The 23,038-nt window shown below is 41.3% G+C and overlaps 1 protein-coding gene across 5 annotated transcripts; it reads right to left on the reverse strand.

The window, feature by feature from the left end:
* Positions 1-1,569: 1,569 nt before the first annotated feature.
* Positions 1,570-18,409, reverse strand: LOC146503819 (cdc42 effector protein 3). 5 transcript variants are annotated; one of them, XM_085184301.1, is made up of 2 exons: positions 18,097-18,409; positions 1,570-3,767 (listed from the first exon to the last, which is right to left on the reverse strand). In XM_085184301.1, exon 2 carries the CDS (start codon positions 3,294-3,296, stop codon positions 2,388-2,390), a length of 909 nt encoding a protein of 302 aa, XP_085040427.1. In that variant the 5' UTR covers positions 3,297-3,767; positions 18,097-18,409; the 3' UTR covers positions 1,570-2,387. The 5 variants fall into 5 exon arrangements, with proteins under 5 accessions (XP_085040427.1, XP_085040424.1, XP_085040425.1 ...); XM_085184298.1 differs by lacking the exon at positions 18,097-18,409 and adding an exon at positions 14,827-15,665; XM_085184299.1 differs by lacking the exon at positions 18,097-18,409 and adding an exon at positions 15,475-15,663.
* Between the last annotated feature and the right edge of the window lie 4,629 nt (positions 18,410-23,038).

Genomic DNA, 23,038 nt, shown 5'->3' on the forward strand with positions numbered 1-23,038 from the left:
AGCTGTGCTTTCTCCATACTTTCGTTCAGTATTTGGGCTTCAGCGTCTACAGCAAAGGCATGCATGTGTTGGGTAATTTCATTATATTTTTTGTGTTATTTGGAATACCCTATTATATAACTTTATTTTCACAGGCTTTTCCGGAAGTAGTTCTAAGTCAGCTGCATTAATGAGATTTTAGTCATTTTAAAGAGTTGCCATTCCAAAGAGTGACCACACGGGGGCAGCACATAGCAATAAAATCGCCCTTGTGCACACGAGTCCTTTCAAAATACTCCTATTAGGATGAGTTTTTCATCCGCTACCAAAACAAAGCAATCTGAATTCTCAGAATATATTAATAAATAATTTTAAATAGACCGTTAACAAAATTACAGTCCTTTGTTGTTTTTTGCTTTCCAGGTTCTTCAGTTTCACACATATTAACATTTATTATACAGATTTACACTATTACTGCATCTGCACTGAATTGAAAACTAGTTTTTAGTGGTTTGAAATTTAATCTGAAAACTATTAAAAATGAATCTTTTTTTTGTATTTTTTTTGTAATTACATCACTGTGGTTCAGAGGTTTGGAAATCTTTATTCACCTCATAGCTGCATGTGAAAAACACCCATAAAGTATGCCTACTAGTGTTAATGTTTATAAAGTGTGTGTCTGTGAAGAAGCAACCGCAAAGTTTTTGCAGTAGGAAACATTTTATTCGTACATTTACAGATTAATCATACACCATAGATGACATTTGAATAATAGGCTACTGTGAACATGCAGACAGTGAACGTCAGGGAGGCAGAGTGAGCCACAGCATGTATAAAGACATATCTCAAAACTCAAAGCAGCACCTTTTCTTATTCTTACCCTTAAAGCTTTTAAACAACACCAACATTAAGCATACCCAGCTTCTCTCTGATGATATAAAAAAATCAAGGTTAAACCTGCCAGTGAAATGTTGATTAAATGGGATACAATCATATTAGAGGATGACAGTAAAGTCAGCAGCAGCAAAGTTGATGTAAAAGAGTGAAGATGTCAACATTTCAGCCCCAAATCACACCTTAGAAAGCCAAGATGAAGAATTTAACCTGCAGCATTAAACTAGTAGTATTAGCAGTTTGTAGCTTAGTCTATGTACGCAACGTTAACTCTGCTGCATAAATACACATTTATCCTGAAAGAATTAATAGCTGTGCAGCTGGAGATTCCTCCTGTTTTCCCAAGCCGATCTGGAGACAAGTATATTTGACTCTGCAGAGAAGTGAGCAGGAAATCCTCAGTGAGAGTCAGATTAACAGGCGATACAGATTAAAGGGAGCAGTGGTGATGTTACTGCAACTGTGCTGGTTAACTTGGAGCAGGGCTGCCAATTTTCTGCTCTCAGTTGGGGTGAGATGAGGGTGGTGATGTTTATGTGGGACAGCTTGTATTTCCTCTGATAACTTGTTTGTTTTGCACACTTCTCTATCCCACGCTCTCAGCTGGGATGTACTTGTGGATCAGCGCAGCTATTTTACTTTTCTATACTAGGTCCATTAAAAATGTGGGAAGCTGTCTCAGAATGTGGAACGATCTTTTTGTGTGCCACTTTTGGATGCCTCCTCGCTTTAAATAACCTAGAAAGAGGAGCCGCGACGTATTTTAGGTAATTTTCAGGATAAATCTGCCAAATTTGTTTTGCTGGTAAAATTCTAAACACCTCTTGGCTTATTTTATTGGTTAAATTAACGATTAAAGGTGTCATCCTCCTATACAGCCTGCTGTTACGGTAAACATCCATAAACACTGTAAGTTGAAAAGTTTTTTTGAAAAGCTTTGTTGCAGGGTTAATTAATAGTTCTAAATAACTAATACAGTTAGCTCTGTTGGATTGTTTGGTTAAATATGTGCAGCTGTTTCGCTGTGGGGACTCCGACATGTATCCTTGTGAAGCTGCAGGTATTTAATACACTCACAGGAAAGACTTCCCCCATCAGCTGAAAGCAACAGGATGTTTATGGACCCGTTTTGGTTCTAAAATGGGCAGAAAACACCTGCCCAAAAATAGATGCAAATGGGTGTATTTGTTTTAAATAAAAGAGGGTCTGCAGGTTTGTTTGGACACCGTGAGAATGATGGTGTGCATGTAACCGTTGGCAACCCCGTGTTATACTTTAAATGTCTATGTGCATGAGGTTCAGCTTTGAAGGCTCGAGCAGCAATGTCCTGCATTTCAAGCTTCTTGAAGTCTTATCACCTTCAGACTCGGTTCTCAGGAGTTGGTGAAAATAAAAAAAAGTTCTCCTCCCTCCTCTGTCAGTCCCTCCATCTTTTGTCTCCATCAGTCTGTTCAGAGTTATAAAGGATATATTAAACCATGTATAAATATATCTTTTTGTCTCATTAATCTCAATCACAGCTCGCAGTGGTTGTCCTCAGCTTTGTAGCGGTCCATGATGCTCAACACATCCTCCAGGATGGATGGGCCCAGATCCAGGTTCAATCCCGCAATGGAGTCAGAGCGCGACACACCAGAGGGCTTTGTGAGGCCAGCGTGGTGGAAGACGGTGCAGGGCGACTCGCTGCGTTCGCTCCGAAGATCCTCGTTGCTCAGGTAGGTGTCGGAGTCCAGGCTGAGGCCCCGGCGAACGTCCTGTGGCCCACAGATCTCTGACATGGAGTCCTCGGAGGAGCCCTCAGAGAGGGAGCCGGAGGAGGGGACAAGTCTGCGGATGGCTGGGGAGAGGGAGATGTCACGGCAAGGCTCGGACGCCAAGCGACCCACCACGCCGTTCTCACAGAGCGACACAGTCGGGTGCTGCTGGCGCTGACCGTCTGTCTGGCTGCAGCCATTGTTCTGTTTGGGGCTAGCCGCAGGAGGCTGCTGATGGTGGTGGGAGGGACCATCCAGATGGAGGCGCGGCGGTTTGGGTGGAGCCTGTTCGTGAGCGATGAACACAGGCATGGAGATGGTGTTCTTCAGCAGGCCGCTGGACGAGTGCTGGTAATGGAAGCCGTTAAAGGCGTAGCTGTGCACGTCATCTTTCGCGGTGAGGCCCTCTCCCAAGTCTCTCTCCACGCTGTGCGAGCGGGCGTGGCCGTTCTGCGTCCGGCTCATGGGTGGCAGCATGTCCATCTTACCCTGGAGGAATCCCACGTCTCCAAACATGTCGCCCTCGCCTTCGGGCCCTACGTGTGCGCTGTGACGCACGTCGCCCAGCGGGGGGCTGATCATATCACCTGAGAGGACGTCCCGGAGCTTCAGCTTCTTTCCCTTCTTGGGAGTCGTTGTTTTTAGGTACATGGGCGTCTTTGCAGGCATCTTGATGTGACTGTTGGGTTCCTCGGGCCGTTTGAGCTCCAGCAGGAGAAATTCAGGGGGAAGCAAACAGTGCTGAGTTGATAAGAAGCTCTCTTGGCTGTTTTTCCCACTCTCAGCTCAGATATTCAGTCTGTGCTGCTTCTCCAAGCGAGTAAACAAGTATTTAGGTCGGTCAGAGTAGCGATAGCAACCCGGCGGTTGAGCCTCACACTGACATGTGACTCAGGAAGGGAGAGGAGAAAGGCCTTGATCTCAGATCAGCTCCCTCTGTCTTCCCCTCCTACGCAGAAAATCCATATCAAAGCGAACGCCGAGCCCTCGTCTCCTCAAACTCTCGTCTTTATCCGGGCTCAGGCAAAGAGCACGCAGGGGATCAAGAGTGGGATCTCTGGCTGCCTCGCCGTCTGCTGCCCGGTCGGTCCTCCAAGTTCCTCAGAAACTTCAGGAATGTGGCATCAAAACACTGGAGATCTGTGAGGAGAAATCAGAGCGAAAAGGGAGTCAAAAAGAGGCTGAAAGAGATCGAGGGGGAGAGGAAAAGCAGATAGATGGGACAGAGTGAGGAATGAAGCCAGGGGGGAGATTTACAAGCACTTTTTCAGAGAGCCAGAGGACACTTGAAGGAAAACACTCCAAGAATCCACAGTGTTTGCTCAGAGGGCCCTGCCTGCCCCACACTGTGTGAAAATGTGTGACTGGAGGTCCTCGGGCTGCTCTTACAGAGTCACGCATTAGTCTTGCATTCCCAAAGACCCTTCAGCCTCGTCAGTGGAAACACAAATTACCACACCGAAACTGTCTGTTTCAAAACACCTCGTGCTTAATCACAGCATCTCATCAGGAAATAAAGTGTCTTTCCCGAGAAAGACGCAGGGAACACCCGAAGCCTCGAGATCAGAACTCCAGTTATTTAACTGGTTAAACATGTAGAAGTGCAGGTTTTTCAGGACCACAGTTATTACAGTTTATCCACAGCTCTTCAGTTTCCACTCTTTTACTTCAGTCATAGCAGATTAAACCTACTAACACAGAGTCGCCTCACCAATGGTTAGAAAACAATAAAGGGATGAAAAAACAGGGAAATATCCGATACTGACAAAGTGTCTGAGGTGTGAATTTGTTCTGTGCTCAGAAACACGCTGACCTTATGCATCTGTGTTAAATTGCTTAGGAATGGAAAAAAACAGCTAGTGTGAATGGCTGAAAGAGGCCAGTAGTAAAAAGCAGTTTGTGTGCTCAGTAAGAGCAGAAAAGAGTAAAGTGCCAGTCCTTTTACTCACTTAAGTCCAGTTTTTACACCTACAGTGCTTAAAAAAATGTATTAGAGCATCTGTCATAAAGACAAGTACACAAATAATTTAGATATCTGTCAGAAAAAAAATGACTGAATTTACGTTTAGATACCCAAATCTGAGCCGGCAACCTGAAGTCTGAGAAGTGAGAAATTAATCAAGCATTCAACCGCTATAACTAATTTTTTGTTTGTGTTTGCAAAAAAACTGTAATTTTGTGCCTTAATTAAAAAAATGTTTTAATATTTTTTCAGTATTTTTGGTAAAAGTACATTTGAAAATTCACAGATAACAACAATTATTATAATTTAATATTAAAAATATAATTTAAAGAGTAAATCACCATTAGACAAATATAATAGCTAATTTTTGGTAATTACCAGTTCTGTTCATTTAGGGCAGCTGAGGCATAAACCTTAGATTGTTTGTTTTTTTAGATCATCACCCAAACTGTTTCAGTTTTTGATTTTAGTTTATTTAAGGTTAGTTTAGTAACCCTGGAAACGGCAGTACTTCCCTTGGTAAAAGCTACACTCGCTCTCTCGCTCTCATTTTTGACACCGTCTCTGCTGCACAGAGCTGTTGCTTTTGCTTCTTCAGTGACCCAAAGACTTGCATTCAGACAAGCCTCCATCATTTAATAGGCGAATTAGAGAAAAGCTTTCCATGCATCGTTTAGAAAAACAGAGAAACAGCAGAACCAGTTCAGAGCCATCTGGTCATATGTTAAAAACCAGTTGACCCACTTTTGGTCAACCTTTGGAAGAATTTGGTCTTGAATAGTTTGTTTTCTTGTATAATTTTCAGATCTTGTGAGTCAAATTGCTGCTTTGTGTGCGGTCCCCATGTTTAGAAATGAGAGAAGCACGCTCGCAATGAGCATAAAAACATTTTTCTTTAAATCGCACAGCCGTCATGTGTTTCTTGTGACTGCCCGACCCTCACTGGGTGTGTTTACTGAGGAAGTACATTGAGAATACTTTGGATTGCTTAAACAGATCTCTTTCAACAAATAAAATCTGCTGTCTTGAGTCATATTCGTGCCTCAGTCTGAGTGAAAAAACTGTTTATCAGCAGGGTTGATTTGTGCAGCTCTGAATCGTTACTGTCCCGGTGTTAAATCTTTGTATTTCTGATGACTGTTATCAGTTCTGACTCAGTCGTGGTTATTTGTTTTAGCTTTTTAAATACGTAATAAACATTAAAAATACCAGAATTTGATTTTTAGCTCAGCTTCAGAGTTTCCAGCACACCACAGAGGCATCTGAAGGGGACCTGTGAATCTCACACTGGGGTCAGACTGAGGTCAGGTTAGAGTACAAAAAACATGCGGCTTGAAATCTGAAATGAGTAAACTTTGAGTTCAGTTTGAGATTGAACTGTTGGCTTCTTTTATACAAGTTGCTTCACTTCTTCAGAAATTCTCAGTCCTCCTGTGATTTTGCTCTGGGACAAACTCTCATCAGTTCATCAGGATTTTATTTCCGTCTTTTCGTATTTTCCAGCTGCCCCGTCAAACGGAGTTCTTGGGAAACCGCCGGCACAAACGGGAGAACTTTAGTTTTGGTGGAGTCTTTTCGCGTTGCAACATGTATCCTGCGACACATGCAGGCCACCCCGGGGACACGCTTTAATGAGGCCTGAAGTTTCAGAACATTGCTATGTGGAAAAAAAGATTCCTCACAGGTTACACCCTGGAATAAAAACAGTCAAACGAACAGGAGCGAACACATGCAACACAAGTGAAATTTGCTTTTCTCAAATTCAGTAAACAGAAGGAGAGGAGGAGGTTTCTTTAACCAGCATTCAGAGTGTGAAAACAGAGAGTGTGGCTTTGGGTTCAGGTTCATTTAAGACTGAGGTCAAACTTCACTGTGCTGATAAATGATTAGAAACTATGCAGCTCTCATTTATTCTTTTAATCAAACCGACTGGATGCGTTTTAATAACATTACAAGTAGTTATCCTCTCTGTCACAACAGAGCCCACTGAGCATTGGTGGTTTTTAGATATCTGAGTGAAAAAAAAAAGTGAAATCTTATTTAAAAGCTGCTAAAAACAACTATGATTAGGTACATTAGGTACAGCTTGCTAGTACTGGTTTCTCGTTCAGAACTGCGTTAATTCTTCATAGCACAGGTTCAACAAGGTGCTGCAAGCTTCCCTCTAAGATTTTGGTACATATTTAGTTGACAGCATCACACAGTTACTGCAGATTTATCAGCTGCACATCCATGATGTGAATCTCCTGTTCCAGTACATCACAAAGGTGCTCGATTGGATTGAGGCCACTTGAGTAACTGTCTGAGATGATTTGAGGTGTGTGACACAGTGTGTTATCCTACTGGAAGCAGTTATCAGAAGATCAGCATGGCTGTAAAGAGATGGACATGGTCAGCAGCAACACTCAGGTGGACTGAGGACTTGTTGGTACTAAGGAGCCCAAAGTGTGCCAAGAAAAGCTGACAGGAGTGCGCACTGTGGTCTTCTGCTGCCATAACACATCTCCTTCAAGGTTTGATGTGCTGCATGCTCAGTGATGCTTTTCTGCACAGCTATTTGAGTTAGTGCTGCCTTCCTGTCAGCTCAGCGCAGTCTGGTCTTCTCCTGTGACCTTTGACATAAACAAAGCATTCTTGCCTAGAAAACCGACACTCATTTTCTCTTTTTTGGACCCTTCCCTATAAATCCTACGGATGTTTGTGTAAGAAAATCTCAGCAGATCAGCAGCTTCTGCAACACTCAAACCAACCCGTTTAAATCACCACTTAAATCACCTTTCTTCCTTTTTCTGATGCTCAGTTTGACTTTTAACAGGTCGTCTTGATCATGTCGAGAGTTGCACTAATGAGCATGTGAACAGTATAAAATTAAATTACTGTCTGTATTGAAGGATGGTGCAGAGAAACGGTCCGGGCAGTTAAATAAAGTGGCTCCAGTTAAGCAGACCTGAATCATTTGTTGTACCGTCTGTTTTAATTAGCTCAGCTCTGACACACGATGGTCTGATGAACTCAAATCTCCAGGATGAAGACACACGGCTCTCTTCTGTGATGAGCAATCGGAAGTTCAGACGGTGTCTGACGGGTGAAAACACCCAAACCCTTCCCCCAATACTGGCAAAGACATGAAAGGGTAACTTTCCACTTATTATTAACACTCCAGGTGATTTCAGCCCAGTTAGTGTCAGGCCTCTATTGAGGCCTAAAGACTTTCTTAATGAGTTTATGGTTTAAATCACGAGTTTGAAGTCTCAATTAACACAATATGATATTCACTCAAAATTTTGATTTCCAGGAATTAGACCAACAAGGAAGATGAAGCAGAGTATGAGTTAGGGTGTGGCTATTTTGTGATTCACAAGTCATCACGAGCGGTTTCTTCATCAGTTCCACCCCCAGCTGAAAAAAGTCAAAATGGTAAAAGGCTTCAAAAGCCCACTGATGGGTGACGTTACACTAGTGACATCCATGCTTCTTCATCATCATCATCATGTTTCAGATGTCAGATCTTATCCTGCACGACAACAATTACTGCAGGATAAACACAGTGTAGTAAAAAGTGAAATGGTTCCTCCTGAGTCGTAAGAATGTGGCTAAACTCCAACAAGACTATTTAAAGAAAAAGACACAATTGAAGTCACAGATAATCACGAGTCAATAAGAGCCAATACAGGCCTGATCTGTAACAACAACTGAAACATCCTAAACCAACGTGGAAGTGCCAAAAACTGCAGTTCCATGAACGACCTCTTGATGTAGCCGCAGTGACGTCACCCACCGGTAAAGTCCTCTGATGAAGCCTCGAACTGAGCGTTTTTTATCCAACTTTGAAACGAGGGTTACTGCATACTCATATCCCAACTAAGGCCAGCTATGAAACATGCTTTATCCTTCTTTGTGACTCTAATGCAGACCAACAGTGCAGTTTAACATAGTCCAAGTACAAACATGAAACTGATGTAACGCACATAAGTTTATAGCTATTGCTAATTTTCAACAATTGTCCCTTGTTGGGCTGACAATCAAAATTTCCAAAAATAAACATTGCCCTGTGTTCAGTATCACTTCAAACAAGCAACTGACACAACAAACTCATTGGGAAGGTGTCTACCAACGTCATAGAGCGAAGGGGACGTTTTCTATATATCCAGACTAACGACAAGTCGCCCCCTGCTGGACAAGTAAATGCCGGTTTAAGGTATAAATCACCCATTTAACCTGTTTTCAGGCTCTGAGCTTGAAATTATTATCTGAATGACAAGTGGATGCATGCACTGGCGTAGGCTGCCTCTCCACTAACTCACCTCACTGAATTGCACGTCTTGTAGGGTCGCCACGATTAGTCGACTAGTCACGATTACGTCAACTATCAAAATCGTCGACGACTGATTTAATAGTCGACACAACATTTGAAGCTTTGTAAGATCACAAAAGACGCAGGAATCAGTAGTAGGATTTAAGAGTGTAATAACGGACTGAAACAGAAGATGGCAGCACTGCATGTACAAGGATGCCAGCTGCCGTTAAACCCCGAAGAAGAAGTAGCTCTGTCCCAGAATTCATAGCGCAGCCCAGCTCAGTTTACAACAATGGCGGCAGCTAGTTAGTTTTAATATTACTCTTATTATTCTTTCTGGGTCACAAAATAAACGGTTAACATATTTTCAGGCTAGAATGTAACTGTATAAACCTCAAATATCTGCTCAGTTTATCAAGACACCACATATTTTCAAAAGCTATTTCAAAAGTTATAGTTTAGATAGCAAGGAGTTTATTAAACTTCACCGAAACAATCTGCAAATTTCATTAAAATTTAATAAACTATCATCTTGTCTTTATTTTTAGTTAGCACATACCTTAAACACTTAAAGCTGTAAGCTAATGATAGTTATATAAGAGCAGATGCTGCTGGTGCAATAAGCTGTACGTTTTATGTCCAATGGATGATGATCTGATTAGTTGACTAATCGGTGACTAGTCGACTATCAAAATAATCGTTTGTGGCAGCCCTAACGTCTTGAGTAGAATTTTTGGAGCTTTTTGAATGATAAATAATGTGGGTTGTTATGTGGATATTTGTTCTATGAGCCCATCCAAGAAGCTCCAGTTCTGATGGGTGAAATTGAAGCCTATGATTAGGGACAAAACAAGACTTCAAAATATGACTTCACCATCCCATAGATGACATTATGGCATCTTTTATTGCCTATTGTACCAAATGTGATTTACACCCTCATTTCCTCCATTTCTCTCTCTGCTCCTCCAACAACACTTTGCACAAACAGCTACGAGCAGCAAAGGAACCGAGCAGAGCAGCAACTCTCTCCGCTCTCTGACAGCGAGAACATTAAGGTGACATCATAAACAGCTCCGTCTAATTTGAGCCTCTGAGACTCATAAAGAAAGAGACATTAACTTGTCAGCGTTCATTTTAACACAAAGGGGGCAAAAAAATACCATTTATATTTATGCAGCACAAGTCCAGGCAAAGAAACACCACGCCTGATGAACTAAAAAAAAATATAATGAGACTGACCACGACAGTGCAAAGACAAACAGGAATAATGGACCAGTCAGAACTGGTACAGAAGGGTGGAGGCATCTTCAGGTGCTGGAGAAACAGTTTCTTTGGGTTTTTATGAGTTTTATGGTTAAATTTGCTAAATTTGACTCAAAAGGCCTGGAAAAGAAGACAAAATGCTTTATTTTTACACATATTTTTAATGGATCTCTACGTGGCAAAGCTTTTTATGCTACTTATTTGTTATTTTCACATTTGCCAACTAAACTTTTAATAACGTGGCCATCAAAACGCATCTCCAGCAGCTTCATGGTCTAACAATCTCAATATGCATCTACAATTACAACACCTACAGACTCAGGAACAGCTGAGAGCGGCAAACAAACTGCTGGGCCTCTCTTTTTGCTGGGGGGGGGGGGGGGGGGGGGGGTTTGCTTGCATGTCCGGGCACTCTTGTAAATTTGGAGGAAGGGTCACACCAACAAAGCTGGTCAACTTTTGTGGAAAGGTGGAGACTGAGACGTGTGTTTGGGAAGCAGAGAATCTGTCATGTCGTTTATTTTTACTCTGGCAAAAATACTGTAACAGAAAAAGTCATGTTTGTCCACTCACTCTCAAAGAGTTACTCGAGTTATTCCAGTTAATTCATGAAAAAAAACGTGTAAGACGCTTTTAAAAACTAGTATCAGATATAACTCAATTTCTAACTAACAGGCTTCATTATTAGTTTTGTGGGATGGGCATGGCTGGCTGGCCTCCTGAGTGACTGCTTTTATCCGGTGATGAAATAATGGGGGAGGTTTCTTCTGGGATGAAAACAGTCTGATCCATAGAGCCTGAAGGTTCAGTAACTAGTCTGATTAGTTAGAAAATGATATGAATCATATTCTATTCAGTCACAGTCATCTTGACCTAATTGAAGTATCTTTGGACCAGTGCTCCCCACCACCATCATCAAAACCGAATGAGGAAGAATGGCACTCCTTTTCTCCTCTGGAAAATCATGCCTCAAAGTAATCAAGCTGTTCTGGCCCTGAGTTTTCTTTCCTTTTATTTTAATTTGTCACCCATTTGTAGGAGAAAACGTGGTCATATTCCCGCAGCGAAGGCAGTTTTGTGTAGAAGGAGTCGCAGAGCTACAAACTTAGCCTGCATCTAAGTGACAGAGAGGAGACTGTTGTGTAATGTTATTAGTGAGGAAATTCAATCACTGAAGTCATCACGATCACACACAGAGACGCTCACACTGATGGCTGGGACAGACTTGAATTACTTAATACAAGATCACAAGGAGTGCAATTAATTATGCAGCCAGTTCCCAAAAGATCAGACAACCAATCGCAGCGCTTCTCATTTTTTAGTAGATCTCTCTAAAACAAATTTCTTATCCCTGGCTTTTACCACCGTTTCTAAAAACCAGTGTTGGGACTAACGCGTTATTAAGTAACGCGTTACAGTAACTACGTTATTTTTGTGGTAACGAGCACGGTAACTAGTTATTATGCCAAAATCAGGAACGCGTTAGTCGTTACTGGGATTTAGATAGGGTCGTTACTCGTTACTTCGTGTGGTGGCTATCGCGGAGCTTCGACAGATTCAGTAACATTAGCAAGTGGTGGAGGCCAGCAGGTGGATGAGAGAAAGGGGACGCAGAAGGAAAAGAGACCCGAGGCAGCCGCCGGTCCGAGTGTGAACTGAACTTCAGGTAACAAGTTATGACCTGCAGTCTATCTGGGTCAGATATAAACCAAGTTTAGGTGGAGTTTATTTTCGTTATTCTGACTTTTTCCGTACTGCGTACTAGCTAGCATGACGGAGTTTCTATACAGCTGGGTGGGTGCTATGAAGTTAATCATGTTGAACTTTATTTTGTTCATAAGTTATTAGAGTTGCCAACCGTCCCGTCTGGTATTAAGAGAAAATATTAAGCGTTTTGAGGTGAAAAGGAACAGTTTGTCCCGTAATTCAGCTACAATGAAAAAGACACAAAGCTGGAGTTATTCTGTGTCTTTGCTGCACAGCTGCCTCTTCTTCTTTCATTCTCTCCCCTCCCTCTCCTGTTTCTACTTCAATCATGAAAACTGATCAGTGATCAGCTGATCGGCTTTTCTCTCTTGTTTGTTTATGGTCACTTTGCGCCAGAGAGAGGAAACCAGCCGATGTCGCGTTAAACAACAGCAGCACGTTTAAGCTTGATCAGGTGTTGTTATAATTTATTTAATATTAATTTCTACTATCAGCTGATGTTTGCTGGAGCCACAGCTGCAAAAAAGCTGCTGGTCATGATATCGGTTTGGTTATCTGGTGAGAGGGAAACATGAAGATGAAACCAGGAGATGTCCTTACTGAATCATCAGAGCTGAACAGGTGATGGAGAAACAGGTTTACCTTTTAGGTGACATGAATGAGTTGAAGGGAAGTTATGAACTGTTTCTGAGAGACAAATAACACCAGGATCCTTTTTTTATGTAGCTGACAGCTGGTAACTGTGCAGGGGCGGATCTAGCAAAGTTTTTGCCAGGGGGGCCAGGTAGGGCATTAACAGGGATAGGTGGGCACAAGGAAATACTTTTCTTTCTTATTCTCATTTAAAATATCTAGCTTTTAAAAAATAATTATCTGAATCTTACAACAAACGATTGATAGATTGATGCATATATACCATCAAGACAGTGTACATCACTGTCACAACAGCGTTTGTTTTCATTCAAAGGCTTTATGATTTTTCCTATAATGGTGGGCCAGTCTCTAGTCAAAATGCCCGGGCCAATTTTCTGTCCCAGTCCAGCCCTGTATGCAGCTCATCTGCAGTCTGGTGTTACTTACATCTTCCTATTCAGAAGGCAGAATTTCCGAGTTCTGAGTACAATCAAAGCACCACGACTGCAGTTTTTGTGTTGGATGTAAAAGGCGCACATGACACTGTGACGTAGGCTAGAATCATGGCAGCAGTCAATGACGGTCCAGGCGTGGGATTTCTCTCGTGGAAATATGCACATTATCTTTTCCTTTCTATTGGTAGGTGGCACAGTGCACTTGTGGCAAGTAAGCAAGCTAGAAGACTGGCAAAGTTATGGAAGCAACACATTAACAAGAGAATTCTGAGTAAAACCAAAGTTACTTTCCCTAGTAACTAGTTACTTTGAAAGTAACGAGTAACTTGAAGTAACTGAGTTACTTTTGATAGAAGTAACTAGTAATGTAACTTAGTTACTATTTTAAAGTAACTTACCCAACACTGCTAAAAACACACACACGTCGGGTATTCCTGTCTTGTGGGGACATCTAATTGACATAATGCTTTCCCTAGCCCCTTACCCTAACCATGAAAAATGAATGGCTAACCCTCACCCTAAACCTGACTATAACCCTATAACCCTGTCACCAAAATGACATTTTGAGTCTCAAAATGCCTTCAAACTTGTGGGGACCAGGATATTGGGCCCCAAAAGTGGTAAACTTTCAATTTTTGGTACCCACAAAGATATGAATACACGCTTATACGCACGAACCCCTACTGGGAGCTTTGTAGTGTCGATGAAGCGTGACTCCAATGTTTGTTGTCCTTGAGCTCAAGCGTGGGTTCCCAGCGCAATTCTGTCTCAACCACAACATCAACATAAAACTGACTGACCTCTGAGCCTCACTGTGACACACCGAGGTGGGCATTACATACATGTGTACTCCTCCTATTCGCCCTATCAGCCTAAATACGAACGGAGGGAGAAACTCTCTCAGACGGCTGGTTGGTATTTCTTTGCATCACCTTTCCTGGAAGCTGGAATTTGGGCCACTGCTGATGATGCAATCAACCACAGAGGAGGCCGAACTAACATCTGTTTCTGCTCTCAGACCCAGTTTGTTTAAAGTCTCTCCACCGAAACGGACCGGAGCCACCCATGAGTCCTGTCATCTCCTGGGACAAACACGTACTGCACGCCTGAACGCGCGACTCTGCGGCTGCTTTCATTGTTGTTATTCTCCGCAGAGTGGCGCGTAATTGCGCTCAGCAGGCGACTGTTGACAAAAGCATTTTTTTCTCCTCCATTAATCCGTTTATTTTTGCCATAAAAACAGAGCTTACTCCGTCTGTTATCTGGCTGTTTTCCCACAAGGTGGTTTCACGCTAATGCAGTTTGTGTCTGAGAGTTAATGGTGACTAATTTTCCATCTATCATTCGTGCCGTGGGTGTACATCCAGCCTGCTTCTCCTTGGCTGATAACTCACAGCGATTATTGTTAAGTACAGTAAAGCAGACTTCATGTGAAACCCCAGGTGACGCAATGTGCGCTCTAATGAGTCTTTAATGTTGAACAAACCCTTTTTTTCAGGCTTTAGGTTTAACGTTACTGTTTCTCCCCCACCCGCTCATAAATGTCTGGAGGATAATAATCAAAAATATTCTATTTTTCTATTCTATTCTAAAATGCTGCCAAACTGAATGAAGGCGAACTCTAGTTAACGTCCCCTCTTCCCTCCGTGCGTGTTATGTAACTGCAGCCTCTCAGAACATCCCATGTCCTCCTGAAGCCTTCCTGCAGCTGACTGATTGGTACCATTGGAGCAAATCTTTGAAGTCTCATCGACACATGCAGCCACAGATACAGGTCCAGTCAGCTCTGACTGACCCACAAGGCTTTTGTTTTTAAGTATTAATAAACTTTAGCCGATATACATACATATTTTTTACAAAAACAAAACATCAGACTCTTACAGCGAGTGTCTCCTGGCTGTGACCTCCACTCTTGGGTAGTAGTTTGCTCCTGAAGCAGCACATGTAACAGTGACGTGCTATAAAATGGAGTAATATGCCAGCCTCCCCCGTCTGGGGGGGGGGGGGGGGGGGGATGTCTAAGGCGCTTCTTCTGCAACACTTAATCTTCTTAGAAATTAGATCATCACGAGCCCAGATGGGGAGCGATTGTCCAACATCGCCTATTCTGTCACTGCGCGGTGAGTCAGCGATGGCTGGTGGGTGAAATAAGAGTCTGGCTGTATTGTGTCACCAGAAAAAAAAAGTATTTTAGAAATTTAATTCTTTATACAAGCATAGCTTTACGTTGTTTATGACGTCAGGAGTCGGGGACACGGGCTGAAACCTTTATTTTTAAACACTGCGTTCCTTCAGATTTGTCTGCTCGTTGAGCCAAACTGCGCAGGCAGCGCACACTGAAACTAAAGGGAGTGCCTCTCAGAAAACACACACACACGTTTATAAATAAAATCACACACTGCTTCATTCTTCTTATTTTTGTTACACAAAACTACAAATCTCCTCAAACTGTAATCTATAACCACAAATCAACAGCTGACCACACACAAAAAAAGATAAAATAAAGTGATTTCTCTGATATTTACCTACAGTTCCGTCATTCTCCGGGAAATAAACCCACTCTTCTAGTTTGGTTGTAAAATCCACCGATACAGGGCTGAGGTGCAGGGCAGGTAAACCTCTTAGTGACGGCTGATTACTGTCTCTTGAGCGCTCTGAGCGGAGAAAGCAAACTGGTCACCTCTTCTTCACTTAGAGGAGTCAAGTCTGCAGCACTGAGCAGGGAATGCTTCCGGTCAGGGTTTTCAAAATAAGATAATCCTCCTCTAGAGCGCTGTCGCATTTTGTATCACCCACCATCCTTGGACTCAGTGGGGACACTAAATAAATAAATAAAACTAAGGCAGTATAAATAACCTTAAACGTGATATTTAATCTTGAACATTTTTTTTTAAATATTTGTTACTTGTTTTATACAATGTAAATATAAAAATAAATACGTATCCTTTAGCCCTGTCTTTGAGAATCACTTTGATAATGAACCCATTTAATGTCTTTTAATCAACACAGAACAACTCATTTTGGCAAAAACGAGTATGGGCTTTTATTTTTTGAAGGTAAAGTTCAGCTTCCGGTGTCACTTTGCCTCACAGGCACTGAAGGCGCAGACGCTCTGGTTAATAAACTGTTACATGAGCACGTGGGACTGAAACCACCAGAACTTCTCAGATAACACACGAGCGACAATGTTAATCATACAAGTGACCGTGAAAGAGCAGCGAAGCCGCCGAGACACTGAGGTGATGAAGCACCTCTGCGAGTCTCTTTGATCTACAGGTGCGAAACCATAAAAGGTCACAGGTGACAAGGTGAGAATTAGCCTACTATCAGGACGTAGATCTCAGTTTATGACTTCTTTACTGCAGAATGAACTCGTTCATATTTAATTGATCAGTAATTAAATCATCACCACTGACCCCGAGTGAAACTGAGCAGTTTACTGACCATCTGTTCACTTTAACCAGCCAATTACAGAGCTCTCTTACTGTTGATCTCCTGATGTGACAGACTGTGTGGAGGTGATGAGAGTACTGTTCTTTAATTTGATTAGCAGCAGGCGCGAAACCACAGACCTGCTGCTTTGCAGTCAGCAGTCAGCCTGATGCAGAATGATTCAGAAAACAGAGAGCAGGCCTCACCAGACTTTGTTTAGTGTTCATAAAGAAAAATATGGTGAGACGTTTGGAGAGCTGTGAGCTGCATTCAAAATCTCAGCAATTCACCCTGCAGTTTCTTTTTTTTAGTTGAGCACAGAAGATAAATGCTGTCTTTATTAATCTGTTTAGACATCATTGCACTGTTAGGTTAGGAAATATATCTGACTCAAGGAATGTGAATCACTTAAAAATATCACGACAGAAAAACATTTTGCTTCTGCTGAACTTGGTTCTGTAGTATATGAAGTTATCACAGAGTTTTTGTGTACCTGACTTCATATACCGACGGCTAACGGTTATGTTAATGTCATATATCCTTCTGTTGTATCTAGGTCAGTGAAATAAACATTTATCCTGTTGTCTCCACAGAGCTATAAAGTCTCAGCATTACAGGGAATAATTGTGCATTTTAATTGGCCTTCACTTTATTTTACTGCTGGAGCACAAAATTTGGAGGCACAGTCTGGTGCTCCCAACAGCATTGTTGCTGGGCATAATTGCCGCAAAGTAATGAGGACTCAACAAATGGAGAATGCAGACATTTGCTGTTCGCAGGTCAGATTGCAGACACATCTTGTTTACAGCTCCTGAAGGACGCCTGCAAGGCAAATTAAACCCATTCCCTCTTTGCTCATCCACTCGAGTGTGCTTTGAGCCCTTCTGCAAAGAAACGCTGGCGTCTTTTCCGCTGAAGCAGCATCACACAATAAAACTGCACACGTGCAGAACGACCTCCAAAGTGCAGGAGATGTTACTTTGGGGATTTGAGGTTTCATTGTGTGCGTTTCTGGAAGCGCTTCATCTTCTTCTGTGACACACAGGGAAGCAAAAAGGGTCCCAGAAGTTCAGCAGCAGTTAAATCTAAAAGTTTCCCGTGGAATTCCTCAAAGCAAGACCAAAACGACGCTCGCTTTATCTCGCTTGCCCACTGTATTACTCTCACTCGGTATCTGCAAGTGTTTGAAGGCGTGTGGAATGTGTAAACTAGATAAGCAAAGAATTACACAAGATGTGGTTAGATCACTGAATCGCAAACACACACACAGATTTATGACATCACCTAAGTAATTCAAGATGTAATCAGGGCAGTATGGGGTGGGTCCATCTGCAGATCCATGAGACCACTATCATTTGTCTCTCCCTGACACACACACACACACACATACAAACGCACAGGCCGCCAGGCCCCCCAGGTGCTGCCCCATGCAGAGACCCCCTGAGAGGTTGGTGTTTCTCCACTTCTTAAACACAAAGTCGGGGGTGGAGGTTTGTGTTTGCATTCAATAACAGAGCTTAACCCCAAAGCAAGGAGGAGTGTAAGGTCTGTTTAAGTTATTCATGTGAGAACAAAAACAAGAAGGCTATTAAATCTAAAACTATGAATTGCTTTCATATGAGGTGTTCTGCTTTGTTTTTTGCCTGCAGTTCGTTAAGAGAGGGAAGAGAAAAAAGAAGCAGAATTGCAGGAAGAAGGAAAAAGGTTGCATTTCCTCACGCTCTGGAACATGGCACCACGTTGGTCCTGGAAGGCGATGCTGGCAGGCAGGATCATAGTCAGGGCCAGTCTGTCCTCTCTTATTGTTGGTTATTATGCAAGAGGCTAACTCAGCAAGGTGGAATTAATCTGTCCCCACGAGACACAGATTTCATAATAAAAGACCTGAGATTAAGTTCCAGTGTTGAGTCATCTCAAGACTCACTTCCCAGGAAGATTACTTTCTGTTACACACAATTAAACCTCCGTAAAACTCATTTAAATGTAGATTCCGATCATTTAGTATAAATACTCCATATCTGCTGAAGTTACACAATATTTTTAGTCTACAGTATAAAATTTAGCTTTCATGGTTAGTTTCAAGTTCATTATTTAAGTTTGTATTGATGTGAAATGAACAGTGCTACTTAACATCTGCTCATTTATTCTTGTCTTATTAGCGCTTGAGTCAGTGTGTCTTTTTTATCTGTATTAGCTTCCTAAAGTACTTCAGATAAACCCAGAAAGCCATAAATCTCAAAAATGCTGTAGCCTCACTGGTCTTAACCCACACAGTCCAGCATGCAGCCCTGCAGTGGCTCTTGGTGAGCGTAGGCGTGTACTTCCATTTCCGAGCAGCGAGAGTCACAAACAACATACAACGGAGACACAAAGTGACCTCATAGGCAGGAATTCTGGGAATCTGTGAGTAAATGAGCCTCCATGTGTTTCCATTTAGTTTGCAGTGATTGAAGCAAACTGCTGCTCCTCGGGGGTGATTGGCCGAAGGAAGAGGGAGAAAAAGAGGGAAACGAATGCTGGAAAACAGACGAGGAAAGACAAAGAGAAGAGGAAGAAAGACACCAGCTTTGAAATGAGGTAAAGGAAGTTAGTAATACTGACTTGGTTGGAAGTTAGAGGAGTCAATTTCAGATTATATTTACAAATTTCTTTGGAAATTTTATCAAGCCTTAATAATTTAATGGTAATCTAACAACAAACTGGAATTTTTTAAAGAAAAACACAAGTACACATTCATAAACACAAACACAAGAGACATAAACAAGCCCTCTGAGTTTCAGCAGTGAGTTTCGGTCCTTGACAAAGACACGTCCACTGTAAGGACCTGCAGACTGGCCATTTCATGTCTCTTTGTGGTCCTGTGTCTCTGGGTAAGGTGACAGAAAATATCTCAGAAACTACAGGGTTTGAGATTTTATATAAACAGTCATGTTCCCGATTAATCCAATAAAATATTTTGTTCCTCTAGCTCCAAACACAGGACAGAATTTGCATTTATGTTGCATTTATTAGGTCAAAAACCACTTTACAGCCACCTGGGTAACATCTATAACACTCAAAGCATTTAATGATGCTGGTTTCTCTTTATTACAATTCAATTCTTTCTTATATTCTTCCCGGCAACAACAAAAATGCCTGTGGTTGTTAACCCTGTATCACCAAGTCTATCATCTTTGATATGCAAGCTTTTGAGACCTCTACATCATTCATTTGATTACCTGCATAAAATACTGGATGTAACAAAAATGATACAAATTAAAACTGATATTTGCAAATTGATATTTTGTTTCTTTTTTACTTTTAATTTGTCTGAAGGTTCACCGTTAAACTTCATTTTAAAAATCAATACACGCTAGTTTACACCCAGCGTCACAGGTGGATGGACTGAATCTATCCGGTCGTTAAGTCTGACGTCACTAGCCGTGTCTAGGCCTAAACTCCGCTGCAGGTCCATATATCAAACGATCACTATGGCATTACTGAGAGTTGAAAAACTGTCTAAAGTCTTTCATCTTTAATAAAATGATCAGCGTTCTGCTCTACCAGGTGTAACAATTGAGTTTAACATCCAGGCATCCATGAAAACGGAATTTATGACATTTAACGGAGTTAGAAGTTAGCAGGAAGTTAGCTCGCTAGCTTCTATCTAAATACAATATAGCATGTCCTGACTGCGGGGTTTTGGAAACAAATGAAAACGTACAGCTCTGCTATCACTTCCAACATAAATGAAGACAGAAAACTAAACAGCAGTGACATTTGTAGGGTTACTGAAGTTTGGCTAGCCTGTATAATTATGTGCTACGTGACCGCTAGCGACACAGCTATGTTAGCATAATATTAACAAGCTAACTTTTTTTCCACTCGATAAAAGTTAACGTGAGTGTTCTCGGTGGTCAGGAACAAATGTAATGGCATGGCAGGATGCTGTAAAAGGACCAAACTTCAGCCAGGAGAACAACTGAGATAATCCATCCACAATACGAGGTTAGTCATTCATATACTGCTGCATGGGCTGGGCTGTATGGAACGCCAGGACTGCCATAATGAATTAATTAAATACACCATTAAATAATTAATTAAATGTGTCAATAATTAATTAAAATGGGAAATAATTAATTAAATAAATAGTTATGACACATGTAATTAATTAATTATTGACACATTTAATTAATTATTTATGTATTTCACATTTTAATTAATTATTGACACATTTAATTAATTATTGACACATTTAATTAATTATTTATTGACACATTTAATTAATTATTTATGTATTTCACATTTTAATTAATTATTGACACATTTAATTAATTATTTAATGATATATTTATTTATTTCATTTTGGCAGTCCTGGCGCCTGGCTCTCATCATGAAATAATTTTATCTGTCAACCTCACCCATCAAACTCAGGGGGCGGGGTTAACGCTGATCGACTCAAAACCATTGCTTTGGCCTGGTGGCCATTGTTTTTAGAACACAACAACCAGCATGTGGAAACTAACAGAACTGAACTTTGAAAAACCCTGTTTGTGTGTGTCACCAAATACAGTTTTAATATTTTTTTAGCCGAGAATGTAGTGGTTTAATCTTCATGTGTCTGGTCGGTTTCTCAAGATACAGCCTCTTTGCAAAAGTGCTTCGATGATTTCGGAGATGTCTGCCCAGTCTCACGGCAAAGCGTGGATAGACCCGCTCGCCTCGCAAGCAATCGAGCTGTTATTACCACCGAAAAGGCTCAGGCCCCGGTACACAGCTGTAATAACCCCCGCTGACACGGACTTCTTTATGGAGGTTATATTTATCAGGGTTTTATTTCCTGATGTTCTTATGTGTCCTACGTGTTTCAGTCGCCAATTCTGAATTATAACTAACATTAAAAACATGTTTAAGGAGGAGAGAGAGCAAATAAATTCGATTAACAGCTGATCTTTGGGTTTTTGTTCAGTAATCAGCGTGACCTGCGTATAAACGCATAAAAGAGATAACGTTGGTGTTTCCTCATGTAGTAACTGCTGGCTTTAACTGTACAAAGGTTGTTCGAAACTATGACACACATACAGACTTCATGATGTTCGGCTAATATTTTTATTGTGAATATTAATCATGAGGGTAAACGGACCTGTACACCACAGAGCGAGGTCAGCATATCCACGATATCTTCAGCTCTCTGAGGTAACACAGAGTTTCCCAGCTGACTAATCTAACTGTCATCTACGAATAATTCACGGGTCATATCAATATGATTTTACAGAAAAGCATCCTTAATACTGCCAACTATTCCAGAGACGTGAAAATCTACAGCATAAAGAACACAAAAATATAGCAGTCTAACGCAACACTGTAGATGAACCGTCAGTTTGTCAAAGTGGAATGAAAGCGATTGGTTGAACAGGTGTTCGTGATCTGTGTTTTCTGCATTTTCATCAGCGTAAGAGACTCAGCAGCAGATTAGAATAACAGTTATACATTTAATAAATTACCAAATGAACGCAAGAAACGAGCAACCCTGTTCCGACAATTTGAGTTTGTGTTCCCTCAGCTGCAGACTGTTTAAATGTTTGAGAGGAAGATTAGATATAAAGCAATCGTCAAACATAGACTCAGTCTGCGTTCACATTTGATATGAGGCCAGGACGGATAATGGCTGTGTCCTGTTTTAAGATCATACATGTAAAATTGTTGTCTGACCTCCGTCGATCCAGCCGCTCAGAGTTAACTGAAGTTAACCTGGATAAATTATAGTTAAGGAGTATCACAGATAACACCCACGTGAGCTGTGTGACTGTTCACTACTACACTGAAATCAGTAGGCTATTACTGAAATACACGTGCTATTTCATAAACTATGATGTAAAGTCCTACTAACATGTTTAGTTTTAAAGGACACCTTCCTGCCTTATTAGCAGTATTAGTTTTCTTCTAACATCCAGAAGTCTGCACCATGTGTTTCATAGTTTGTAACAAACCTTTGACAGTTAAACATAACATGACCGAAAAAGCAAAAAAATGAATAAAAAGAGAGAGAGAGAGAAAAAAAATCACACAAATTATATGTTAACCTCATTTATTTTTAGTTAAGTAAACTCTAAAAATTCTAACAGATCGCTGGTGCTTAGAAAACCTATTAAAAAACAGATGATATAATATTTCTGTCCAGGTTGCAGTCTGCATTATGAACATGTAGTTGGAAACTCTGCTCCTCTCGGTGGAAATGCGCCTTCTCTTTCCTCTTTGTATAAAAACATTTTAAAAGTCAGTTTAATCTCAAAATTTACTGTTAAATCCAAAACACACCAGATAAAGAAAAGCGAATGGTTCAGTCTAACACAGTGAACCATTAAACGTCTGTAAAACTGTGCAGTTCTGAAACGTAACTTTAACCTCAGCCAAACCGATTTGCTCAGTTGTAAATAAAACAGCGAAGTAAACGTGACCCGACAGACAAAACCTGAGTGAATTAAGTCCAGCGTTTAACACTGAGAGCTAAAACTCAGCTCAGGTTTCAAAGCTGTGTGCCGGTGATTGGACATCAGCCGCTGATAAAGTGGGTTCGTGCTCTGTTGGGAAACAAGCTCCAGCAGCTCTGCGCTCGGGAAAAACTATATTTACTTATCTTGTGCAGAAAAATGTGCTGAGGTTGCGTAATATCGAGCACCGG

Source organism: Neolamprologus multifasciatus, chromosome 14 (assembly GCF_963576455.1).
Source record: "Neolamprologus multifasciatus chromosome 14, fNeoMul1.2, whole genome shotgun sequence".
In the NCBI taxonomy this organism is placed as follows: domain Eukaryota; kingdom Metazoa; phylum Chordata; class Actinopteri; order Cichliformes; family Cichlidae; genus Neolamprologus; species Neolamprologus multifasciatus.

Bases quoted from the DNA above. Each gene is read 5' to 3' on its own strand.
- LOC146503819 (XM_085184301.1), bottom strand. From the start codon at position 3,296: ATGCCTGCAAAGACGCCCATGTACCTAAAAACAACGACTCCCAAGAAG.